The sequence below is a fragment of the Cyprinus carpio genome, chromosome B1 (assembly GCF_018340385.1).
Source record: "Cyprinus carpio isolate SPL01 chromosome B1, ASM1834038v1, whole genome shotgun sequence".
NCBI lineage: Eukaryota > Metazoa > Chordata > Actinopteri > Cypriniformes > Cyprinidae > Cyprinus > Cyprinus carpio.
Genome location: NC_056597.1, coordinates 4,197,273 through 4,209,843, shown reverse-complemented (window position 1 = coordinate 4,209,843; position 12,571 = coordinate 4,197,273). Strand labels below are relative to the sequence as shown.

The following is a 12,571-nucleotide window of genomic DNA, read 5'->3' as shown; positions in this document are numbered from 1 at the left end:
CACCGATACTCTCCACCCCCACATGGCCCGCCCAGACACTGGCACGCCAGGGATGTGTCACTTTATCCTACAACTGTACTTACAGTCAGCGAGGCATATCATATCCACCCTATGCTCTACCCCACCCCTCCATGAACACAAGCCAACCAGCAAGCTTTACTCTTACACTGCCACAATGCAAACATTCACCCTGTTCCCAGACTCACTGCGTGTCGGCAAACACACCAAAGACTAACAGTGTGCCTTGCAGATACTGTGACTGAAAGTACATATTTGTAAATCTACTTGTATTTCATGTCAGAAATTGGGCATCTATATGTGTGTAATAGAATACAATCAATTATTATCACGCAACAAACCAGGATGATCAGGACCTCAGGTATCACCCTTATAAATAAAAAGACAAGTGATAATTTATTCAGTAATTATCCTGGGACACTGGTCATTATTACTATATGTTTGAATGCAAATGTGCCATGTATATGCCTATTTGTTTATTTATATTAAGACATACAATATATCATATACATTGTTATCCTAAAATAGTCATGTTAATATGATGCAGAATCTCTGATTAACCTAGCCTGTGGCAGTCTAAGCTAATATTAGTAATATTAGTAAATGCTGAAATTAACTGATTAGTAAATGCTTTTCCATTGTTCGTAATGAAAGTATAAAATGCATGTACTGTATTTTTCATTGTTACTAATGTAGTAAGCTTATGTTAACAAATAGAACCTTAAGTGCTACCAATATTTTTACATCTCAAATAACATAAAAGGTCTCTGAAGTTGTGATTTGCACCATTGCTATTTGGCAAAGCATCTGTCATTTGAGCTTAAATCAAAATTTTTAATATAGCTTAGTGCAGTGGTTCTCAAACTTGTCCCTGGTAACTTGTGTATGTCTCCCTTATCTAACACACCTGATTCAACTCATCAGCTTGTTAGTAGAGACTGCAAGACAGGGTGTGTCTGATAAGGCAGACAAACAAAATGTCCCTCCAGGACAGGTTTTAGAACCCCTGGCTTAGTGCACTTATCAAATTTCAAAATAATGTTTTTCTGTTTATCACTGGTAATTGACAAAATAGAATATATATATATATATATATTGCCTTATTCCTGTAATAACAATTCTGCATGATCTTAAATATCTCCTAAACAGAGAGACATAATCAAAGACATCATGTCTTGTGACATACATACATACATACATACATTAAATAAACAAAAATAGGTCATCAGATTGCATTGCTAATCATTGTCAGAAATATTTGATGCAAACAGCATGAGTCACTCTTTGGATGTTACAGAGGACTGACAGAGAAGAGTGTGTTTGCCTGTGTTCTTACATGTTTAACTTGCTGGTGTTCTCACATACTTTCTCTTTTGAGCAGCAGGCTGAGCTCTCATCACCAAGCAAGGGCTGATAATTCCTTGTCTTTCAGCTCCCCTCAAAAGAGCTCGTGATTGGAGATGACAAATGAGGCGGTAAGACAGGTCAGACTGCAACAAGCTCAGGTGTGCTAACATGACTGTTAGTGTGTCAATGCACGAATCCAACAATCGTTTATAGACTACAGTTTGTTAAAAACCTGCAACTTCCTAAATAAAAGCTAAAGCTGTTTTTCTGTAAATCACAAGTAGTGCCATGTAAGAGTTAAATTGGAAGGGGATAAAAATGATAAGGGTGAAGGCCAGAAGTGGCATTAGGAATGTGTGTGGGTGTAAGATGGAGAAAGCTCTCTTAATATTGTGTCTGGTAAACTGTTCCTGTCTGCACCAATGCTCTCAAAGTGGGCCTGGAGCCTATTTTATGACCTAATGTCCAAATCTGTGTCATCTCTCCAGTCAGTCAATCCGAGAAGGAATTTAGATAAGTGGCCAAATAGCAAAAAGTGGAGAGAATTTCCCCCCAATACAGTAATATAATTACATTAATTATAATTGTACACATTTCATGGAGGTATAAATTAACTAATATATAAAAACATTTGAATATATATAATTATAAAATTATATATACATTTTCTCAACATGTAGTAAAATGTGATGCCACTAAATATTTTTTAATAAGTATTTGAACTATTAATAGGTGCAAAGTGTGTGTGTGTGTGTGGGGGGGGGGGGGTACACATATATGTAGTAACATTTGGAGTCATATGTTAATAAAGAAGTCTGCTCTATGCTCACTGCATTTATTTGATAAATGTTAAAAAATACAGTAAATTTAAAATAACTGTTTTTCATTTGTATCAATTGTAGTCACACTTTATTTTAAGCTCTAATTCTCACTATTAACAAACCATTAACTACTCATAATTTGTTGCTTATTAACCGTTAGTTGGTAGTTTAGGTATTGGGTAGGATTAGGGATGTACAATAAGTTCATGTAGAATAAATGCTTTATAAATACTAATAAACAAGCAATATGTAAATAATAGGCATGCTAATAAGCAACTAGTTAATGGTGAGAATTGGTCCCATACTAAAGTGCTACCATTAATGTAATTTATTCCTGTGATGGCAAAGCTGAACATTCAGCAGCCATTGCTCCAGTCTTCAGTGTCACATGATTCTTCAGAAATCATTCTAATATGCTGATTGGAGCTCAAGTAACATTTCTTCTTATTTTTGTAGGGTTTTTTTGTTTGTTTGTTTGTTTTTTGAAACATGATTCCTTTTTTTCAGGATTCTTTGAATAGAAGGCTAAAAACATTAGAAATATAATTCTTTTGTAACAATGTAAATGTATCTTTGGTCACTTTATTCATTTAATGCATGCTGAATAAATGTATTAATTTCTTTAAAAAAATCTTGCTGACCGTACTATGTGTGTGTGTACACACACGCACACCAAAGAAAATATAAAATATATTCTCCATAGTATACAAATTTATTGCTCTTAAAAACTTGGTGTTAAACTACTTTACCTTAATTTTACATTTAATATATAGCCTATGCTGTGTAATAACATAGAATATGATTGACAGAATGCAGTGGGGATGAGTGACAGGTGGACACATATTTGGGTGCAGCTTTAGAAAAAAAACAAAGCAGCCGTTCACCCTCAGTGTCAGCTAAAGAAGCAGGCACACACCATGCAAAACAGCTCAGTGAGGGCACCATTTGTTGTGCAAATATACTAGTATATGCAAATAAAGCCACACACACATACGCATATACTTTGACATGGCACGGGGAAGCCACAAATAAGCATGACAAGAACAAATTAAAAAAAAAAAAAAAAGGTTGACCGATTTACTGAGGTTGTGTACAGGTTGAAAAAGTGTGGACTAGGTTTTTAGGTTTTCAGTCAAACATACCATGTTTTGATCGTATCACAAAGTGATATGTGTTTAGTTACCTATGAATTCTGTGAACCAAAGAGAAAGAGTGAGAAATACATGGCTTGGATATTTGCCTTTATACAGTTCGATGATCTTAAGCCAAAATCACAGAAAAGCAATAGTTTTTGAAAGGGAATAGAGAATAAAGTGTAGTCTTCCTTTGAAACAACTCTTAAAAGTGGCAAATAACACCCAAGTAAGGTGTTTGCAATATAAGACTGTGTTTCAAGAAAGTCCCATAGACAGATCATGCATACAAGTCTAAACCAAGAATGCACCTGCTGTAGTGTAATCCAAGGCGATGGGAGTTGTTTATTGATAGAGATTAGTCTAATTGTCAAAGTGCTTCCCTATCCAGGGTGAGTCTGTCTCTCTAGGACAATAACTCACCTTTTCACCCGACCTTTGAACCAAAAGTCGATAAACCAAAGTAGAGAATTGTAGTTGGATCTGATCCACAGAGAAAAAGCATTTTTGTGCTTTTATTGTTTGCTGCTGTAACTAGTTTCTAGTGTTAGCTCCTCCAAAACAAGGTTTTAGTTTGAAGTAAAAGAAAAATGAACACTAAGCATTTGAGAGTGGTTAATCAGTGTTTAAAGAACAGGAAATTAGTATATCATGAAATCATAATCAGACTACTGCCAGTAATAATAGGGTAAATCCATCCCACAAAGCAAAGAAAATCAAGTGTGTGAGAGCTTGAATACTTGTGCACAAGATGTGGCTTGCGTTGGCTCTTTGCTTTAAGAACAGGTAATCCAGTAGTGTCAGTGATTGAGGAGATACAAATCCTGCAGTAACAGACATGCAGGTGGCACTGGAAAAGAACTGCATACCATGCGATTTTTTTTCTCTCTGTCTTTGTCAGGCATCCCCAAATGCCAACCAACCACTAGCTCTCTCTCTCTCTCTTTCACTTTTAAAGAATAGATAGATAGATAGATAGATAGATAGATAGATAGATAGATAGATAGATAGATAGATAGATAGATAGATAGATAGATAGATAGATAGATAGATAGATGTAGATCAGTTGAGATCTTTTTTTCCTTAATATTTTATTTGTTAAGCTCAAGTTGTTTTAATAAGATTTCAAAACCGTGTTTGTTATATTAAAAGGTTCAATCTGTTAAACAGCCAATATCCTGCCAACACTTACCTAAATCTGCAGGAGCTGAAAGATTAGACACTGAATGACATTCATGAGAGATGCAGAGCTTTGGCTGTTCCGAACACTAGACATCATGCATGAACTCATAAAGCAAAAGACGGACACACATACATCTGGATTACATTTGAAAAACCCATGCTATGGTTTCCAAGGCCATTTGAAATAATTTCTATCACCACTCTGTCATTTTACACAATATCCATGAATGGCATATAAACAAATGAAATAAATCTCAAGGTTGTGGAACTTCATTTCATCGTCAAGTCCCAGCGAGGTGTGGCCACATCTGTCCTCCTAGACAACCAGTTTCACTAATGAGAGAAAACATTCCATGGAGAACATTGAACCTTCACACTCACAATACAACTGGATTGAGCAACCCATTCAGAAGCAGGCAAGGGGAAAGAAAATGAGCTTTTGAGCCAACAGAAGTCTATATGTGCCTACAGAAACATTGGAAAAGTACTTTGGTGGCCGATGTATACTATCAGACACACGGAGCCGAAGCAAAGCCATGAAACTGATGTACATTGTAACCATTCAGGCTTTTAATGCTTTAAGCAAAGAAACTTAATTTGCTGCTTATTAATAGTTAGTATGGTAGTTGTTAAGTTTAGGTATGGGGTAGGATTAAGGGATCTAAAATATGGTCATGCAGAATAAGTCATTAATATGTGCTTTAATAAACCAACCAATATGCTAGTAATATGCATGCTAGTTAAAGTGTTAATAGCGTTAAAGTGGGCACTTTAGGAACAGTGAAGACAATATTTAAAGAGATGAGTTAGAACCGTCATGGAGTCCCCAAAACAAAATATGCTGTAGAATAAAAACTCCACTGAGAGGTTATTAAAAAATGCTTGGTAAGATGTTTTCTTCTTTGGAGTCACTTTACTTATATTTATTTTACTTCTTTTTGAAAAGCCTTGTCAGACAGATTTTTTCACTGGGTAATTCTAATGTGAATGTACAGAGAGCAGTGTTGATTGGCTGTGTCAATACAGACAGCTGGCTGCCTTGTGGAGGGTCATAAAGAGTGAACGTTAGCCGAGAGAGGCAGCATTCTGCTTCAGTTATGTAAACTGGCCAGGCCTGAGAACCAGTCAACCGGCACTGGGACTTTGCATTGCCACTGACAAGGCTCAGGCTAAATGCAAACAGTATACATGTTCAGGTACACACAAATAAACGCACATACAACCATAACTAGATTAATGCACGACACAAAGAAACTAATATACGATATAAGAGCTTATAAAATGAGAATATAAAACATAATCTGTCCATGTTTGAGAAATATTTTTTTTTGGAGTTCACCTGAGCTGTTGCTCATAGAAAGAACTCTTTGGACAAAACTGACAAAGCAGCAAAACTCTTTTTATTATACAATATATATTTATAACAATTATTAATAATTGAGAACCAATAATAACAGTAAAGAAGCACTAAATCAGTATAGAATGATTTCTGAAGGATAATGACGAAGGTTAATGATGATTATGAAGACTGGAGTAATGGCTGCTGAAAATTCACCTTTCGCCATCACAGGAATACATTTGATTTTTAAGTATATTTAAATATAAAACAGGGATTTTAAATGTTAATAATATTCATATTACTGTTTTTTTTTTTTGATCTAATACAAACTTGGTGAGACTTCTTTCATAAACTTCTTTCATAAATTTTAATGATTCCAACCAATTGTGTATAAAATTTTATTAAATGATTAAAGTAAATGTTTTAGAATATGATTTTGTTTATAAAAATCAAAAAAGTATAAACATGACAAAATAGTTTAAAGGGTAACAGCATAAATAAATAAACAAACAAACAAGAAAAAAGCAAGATTGAGCAGCAGAAAGACCTAAAGGAGAACATGCAGATTTGATTGGATAAGCAGTGACATTGGCAGGGCTAAAAAAAATATAATTAATTCATTTAACAAGATCTAAAAATGAACATGAATTGCACAGACATCATTAAAGATATATTTAAAGATATAGATCATATCAGAAAGCTGACAAATGCATTTTATTCAAACTGATTTAGAGCAGCCTAAATTAGAATTACTGCTTTAAATCCTTAAATCCTAATTACCATTATTAATTCAAGATCAAGTAACACCAAAAGCATATAGAAATGAGCAAAACCTCCAGAATCTGCCAAATTTATCAGCTTGTGAAATGCAGAACACACACTGGGATACACACAGGCCGTGGAGCAAGGAGCAAATGAGTGGCCCTGTTAAACATTGAACGCCTGAGCAATTAGTCATGTCTATTATTCTAAACCAGCAAGTATCAGAAACACAAAGAGCAACCCAACACAAATAAACTGTCACCAGCACAGGACCAGAGGGTTATTTAGCTATGCGCTAATGCCGAATTCTCAGAATAACACGCTAGATTTGTCTGTCTACTGCACTAGCTTTTTCTTAATCAAATTACAGTTGGGGTTTTAATAATGCAAAACAATAATTGTTGCTGAAAAAAGTAATGAACAGTAGGTTTGACCAAATTATAGTACAACATTACTAATTACAGATGAGCTTGTGACCAGACCAAGAAAAAAATATTTGTGCTTTGAACAAATGAAACAAACTATCTAAAGTGACTTTCTAAATAAATACTGAAGTTTTCTTTTGCATGTCACCATTTCACCATGAGGGGGATGTCAGAGATTTTTGCATAGCTTATAATGACAAAACAATAATTTACATAATTCTTCAATGGATGGCCTTTTGGACCATGCCGGTTTGTACAATATTGAAAAAAACATTGTTCTATTCACATTGGAATACATACTACATTTGTGCAGAACATTTTTTTTTTATTTCACCACACAAAATGTCTCCTAAAAAAAAAAGCAAAAAAATCACACAACAAAAAAAAAAAAAAAAAAATTTAGAAAACAAAAAAAATAAACTGCAGGTTTTCTTTTAATGCAGACAGTAGACATAAATCTAATATAAATTAAGTCAAGACTTTGAAAAAGTATTCGTTCATTCATCTATTTATTTATATTTATTTCAGAGAGATCAGCAGTACAATTAGCACCAAGCAATACACATATTACATGTCCTTTTTTGTTTTGTTTTGTTTGTTTGCTTTGTCATTAAAGCTGTTGGAATCCGTGACGATTTCCACAGAATTAAACTTCCATTCACAAAATTTTACACATCCTCTACCCCTTGTGTCTTGTTTGCTTATCTATATGCTTTTCCAGAGATTTTCATCTAAAATGAGTCCAGAAAAAAAAGAAAAACAAAAAGTGTCAATAACTCCGATTCAATAACCCTTTTCTGCAGATAACACTGCGGTAGCTTAATTCTTTTTATAAAATTACATGACTAAACAGCAGTGTGCTCCATAGTTATCCCATAATTTCACTGTCGTAATTACAACTTGCCAACTCGTAAATAAACTTTTTGAACACGTATAAATCAGCAGTGTTCAGTTCTCATCTTTGCAATTATATATGCATATATATATATATATGCATATATATATATATATATATATATATATATATATATATATATATATATATATATATATATATATATATATATATATATATATATATATAAATAAGAGATATTTGCGTGGTTATTCTAGTTCATTATTCACACTGGGAATTGTAGGTCAAGTTAAAAGCATTGCATTATCAATTGCAGGAATCCATGCATCAAGGTCTTCTTTATGCTGTAAATTTTGGCAGATGCAGCAAGCAATATAAATTACATATACAGAAAATACCGCTTTTCCAAATAAAGCATTGAAAATTGTAGGAAAAAAAGAACATTATGCAGAGAGGGGAAAATCATATAATGTAAAAATCAGTTATAAACTACTCTAAACTTTCATATTCAAGTACATTTAAAAATAAAACAAAATGCATTTTAAAGGAATTTAATAGGTTGATTGTCACAATGGTGAATTTTGTAATTTCCTGTTCAATATGTTATCTTTAGTAAAAGCTGTCATTCATTTTCAGCAGTATTCATGTCAAGAAAAAAGCATCCTGCTTTAATAAATAAAATTGCTTCATATATTGATTTTATTTAAGCTGTGTGGCAAATGTACAGAATACAATACCATTTAGATTTCATGACCCAAATTTCAAGAATAGAAAAAAAACAACAACAAAAAAACAGTATTCTAAAACATTCCCTGTTCTGTCTGTACAGTTTTTCACAAATTTATAGGACCTGCTTAGGTAATACCTTGTCAACAATATATATATGGGGGGTGGACCATTTTTTATTTATTTTTTTCATCTCTGATGTTTTGATTTACCTTGATGTTTCATTGATTCTGATGACGTCAGTGATAGAATAATCAAAACACAGGGTATTAAGGTAAACTCTTTTTCTTAAATGTAAAATCCTCTGTATGACAGGGAGCAACATTTTCTGCCAACTGCACTAGGGTGGGCAGCCCTTAGGAAATATCCTCTATAAATCCGCCAAGCACAAGAGATTACCCTCAGATGACAGGTGAGGAATCTCTTTGTAAGCCCAAGCAATGTTTAACCTTTAGAGAGAGGCTCACTGTCTTGGCGCCTGTCCGAGGAGCAACTCATTTCAGCATAACCTCTCAAACTCTCCCAGCACAAGACCCCTCAGTTGGCCTCAAGTGCAGGTTCTCACATAAGAGGTTTTGCCTGACTATTTGCTAAGTACTAGCTTGAAACAATTCACTGAATATAATGCAAGAAGCCCACCTGAGCAGTTTGGAAGGTCAGAGAGGTTGTTTAAGGACAGAATTTTATAATTTGCCAAAATCAAGAAGACCACTAAATGAGAATCAGTCTACTTTCCATTAAAAAACCTTAAATGATCATATGGGAATACCACTGTATAGTCAATTGCATTTTTATTTCCTTTATTAAACATCTTCCCAACATGGAAAGAGGTTACCTGGCCTAGGTATCAGCCTGTCTATACCCACACACCAAAATGTGACCCAGATTTGCATGCTGTTAAAACAGAGGGAGGCACACACTGTGGCTTACAATAACATATTTACATCTTCTCACACAGATGAAACCGCCTGACACGGCACTGAAGGGAAAAAAAAAATAAAAAAACTGCGGAGGCAATGGAGTTTGTATTACCACTAAACAGGGCTATTAGAGCACTATAATGCCCCACTTTAGCCAAAATGAATCCCAATCTGTTTTGCTTGCTACAAAAATAAACATACTTGTTTTCCAATTACTTGCTGGAGAGCTAGAAAATTTAGTTCTTGAAAAAGAATTAGCTGCATGTAGGGGAGAGAAAAAAAAAAGGATGATAGGAGTCACTAATCTCCAGATTAAACAAAACCAGGATAAGTAGTCAAACAGTAGATGTCTTTAAATCTTTTGGATATTCTCTAAAAAAAAAAAAAAAACACCTCTTTCAAAACAGAGAAAACAATACACACGAAAAACTCAAAAAAACAAAAACAAAAAAAAAATACTCTCAGAGAGAAAATATTTTAACAAAAAAAAATACACTCATGGACTACACCATTCCATAGAATTCAAAATTTTAGCATTCAGAAGAAACCGTTTTATTTGTCGGCTCTGAAAGGGCATCTGTGCTTTTAATGTTCTTGTTTCCAAAAAGGTAAAGTAAATAAATGTTAACAATTGAGAGAGCACTTAAACATATACAAATCCGCAGAGGCATGTGCTTTTAGCCACGTGACGGATAACCTGCTTGAGGAGGTGGGGCTAAAAACTCTTCAGGTGGTGTGTTCCTTGGCCAGTTACTGACTGCTCACTTCTCTCTTCAACATTACGAAGACTCCCATCAGATAAGGTTGTTTATGTGAGTGCTTCTATTTTTTAAACTTAGTACTGCAAGAATTGCTTAGAATTTAGAGCATCACAGTGCAAGGACACACCTGACGTTCCAGATGAAGTGCAAAGAAACTGATATTTCTGGTTGGGGATTTTAAGGTCTGCATTATGACTGGTATTTTTTCAGCAGAATATTTCCAGCAAGCAAAGAACATTTGTTGCACCTGACAAAGAACCAAGTGAACCAAAACTGTGACAGTTAGACTATTGTGATTTCCAAGCTGTGCTACCGTTGGGAGTCATTCTAACTAGAGTCATGCCTGTGGTTAAAGTGGAGAGCGATTCTCCCTCTGAAACCACTCTTCCGGTGAATGACAGTCAGAGAGCAGAGCCGCAAAGAGGACGCCGGAGGAAGAGGCCCCTTCAGCGAGGCAAACCACCATACAGCTACATCGCCCTGATCTCCATGGCCATTGCCAACTCGCCTGACCGCAAACTCACTCTGGGAGGGATCTACAAGTTCATCACAGAGAGGTTTCCTTTCTATCGTGACAACTCCAAGAAATGGCAGAATTCCATCCGCCATAATCTGACCCTCAACGACTGTTTCATCAAGATCCCCCGCGAGCCCGGAAGACCTGGAAAAGGCAACTATTGGGCACTGGACCCCAATGCCGAAGACATGTTTGAGAGTGGAAGCTTTCTGCGACGGCGAAAGCGGTTCAAACGCAGTGACTTCACTACATATTCATCGTACGTTCATGAGTCTCCCGTCTTCTCGCCAGTCCAGATTGCGCGCTCAGCCTACGCCAACTCAGTCTACTCCAACATGGCCATGAGTCCGCCATATGCACAACAGCTGCCTTCTGCCTACTACCAGTCCTCCTCTCCTAGCTTCAGTGCTGGTCAGTCCAGGGTCTTCAGAATCAACTCTCTCATTGGGTCACCTGGCAGGATGGGCCAAAGTGCAGAGATGATGCCTCAGCAGTCTTGCCGCAGTTTCAGTCCTGAGAGTGGCTCCTGCAGTTTGGGAGGACCGGGATTCCAGCATCAGTCCTGCAGCGGGGAGACAGTGCTGTCGTATTGCTCAAGCTCCTCAAACAACATGGCCTTTGCCTACTCCAGCCCAGGACACGGACAGACTCAGGTATCATATCCACAAGGCAGCACCCAGGCCTACGGGCCAACAGGGAGGGTGGCTATCTCCAGTTTGTCTCCCATTGCTGGTGATGCTGTGGGGGACCCCTATGGTAGAACCTCCCCTGCACAGCTGGGCTCTTTTTTTCAGTACAATAATTCTGGTCCAGTTGGTAGCTCAGGAGCCTACATCAGGCATCCTGCTTACTCGGGTAACATGGACAGGTTTGTGACTGCCACCTAAACAAGTTCATGGATGATTATTATCCATTGTCAGAACGTGGGCGCACAAGAACCTTTGGAGAGACTATTTTAGTAAATATGAAAAACAACTGTGATATTTAAACTGATGTTATTGTTTTATTGTGATTCCATCAGTTGAGTAAATGGAAATTTCAGTTATCTCAATTTACACATATACAGCCTTTTCCTTTTACAACATTTTAAAAACAAGTTAAAAAACAAATGTTTACAAAGTTAACTTTTCTCTTTTCTTTTCTTTCTTTTTTTAATTATTTGAGTGAAATGTGTTCATATGCTTTGTATACGCTTTTCTTATAATTGTCATCTGTGCTAACCGAGTAAATGCTTCGATTTACTTTTTAATTGAAATAAGGCACTGCCTTTACTTCAGTGATATAAAAATGTTTCTACAAGAGGCTGTGTTGCTATATCCTTTTACTGAGAAATCATTTAACATTTTAATTTAATGGTGAATATATAAAGAAAACTAGGCTCTAAAGCAAGTATCTATTTCAGCAGAACCCTAAATTTACAGAAATGTTAATTGATTTCACTTTTAATGACATTTATTTCTAAAAGAGGTCATGCCAAAGAATGTTTTCTCCCAATTCCTCTTACTGAAAATACATATATTACAAATTAATATTATATACTTTGAAATAGGGCTGCACAATTAATCAAATTTCTAATCGCGATTACAAATATGGATGCCACAATTATGTAATCGTTCAAAGCGGCAATTAATCATCCACTTATGTTATTCTGCACGCTTAAGATGCGTTTTTTTCCTTCTACATGTTATCTTAATGGTTTTTCCCATTATTTTAATTTAAGTTTTAGTATAATATTATAATACCATTTATATTTTTTAAACTGTT

General features: G+C 35.5%; 1 protein-coding gene across 1 annotated transcript; it reads left to right on the top strand.

Moving 5' to 3' along the window:
- Positions 1 to 10,304: 10,304 nt before the first annotated feature.
- Positions 10,305 to 12,013, top strand: foxe1 (forkhead box E1). The gene has a single exon (XM_019120203.2). It carries the CDS (start codon positions 10,630 to 10,632, stop codon positions 11,692 to 11,694), a length of 1,065 nt encoding a protein of 354 aa, XP_018975748.1. The 5' UTR covers positions 10,305 to 10,629; the 3' UTR covers positions 11,695 to 12,013.
- Positions 12,014 to 12,571: the final 558 nt, after the last annotated feature.

Coding starts and splice junctions, on each gene's coding strand:
- foxe1 (XM_019120203.2), top strand. CDS start 10,630: ATGCCTGTGGTTAAAGTGGAGAGCGATTCTCCCTCTGAAACCACTCTT.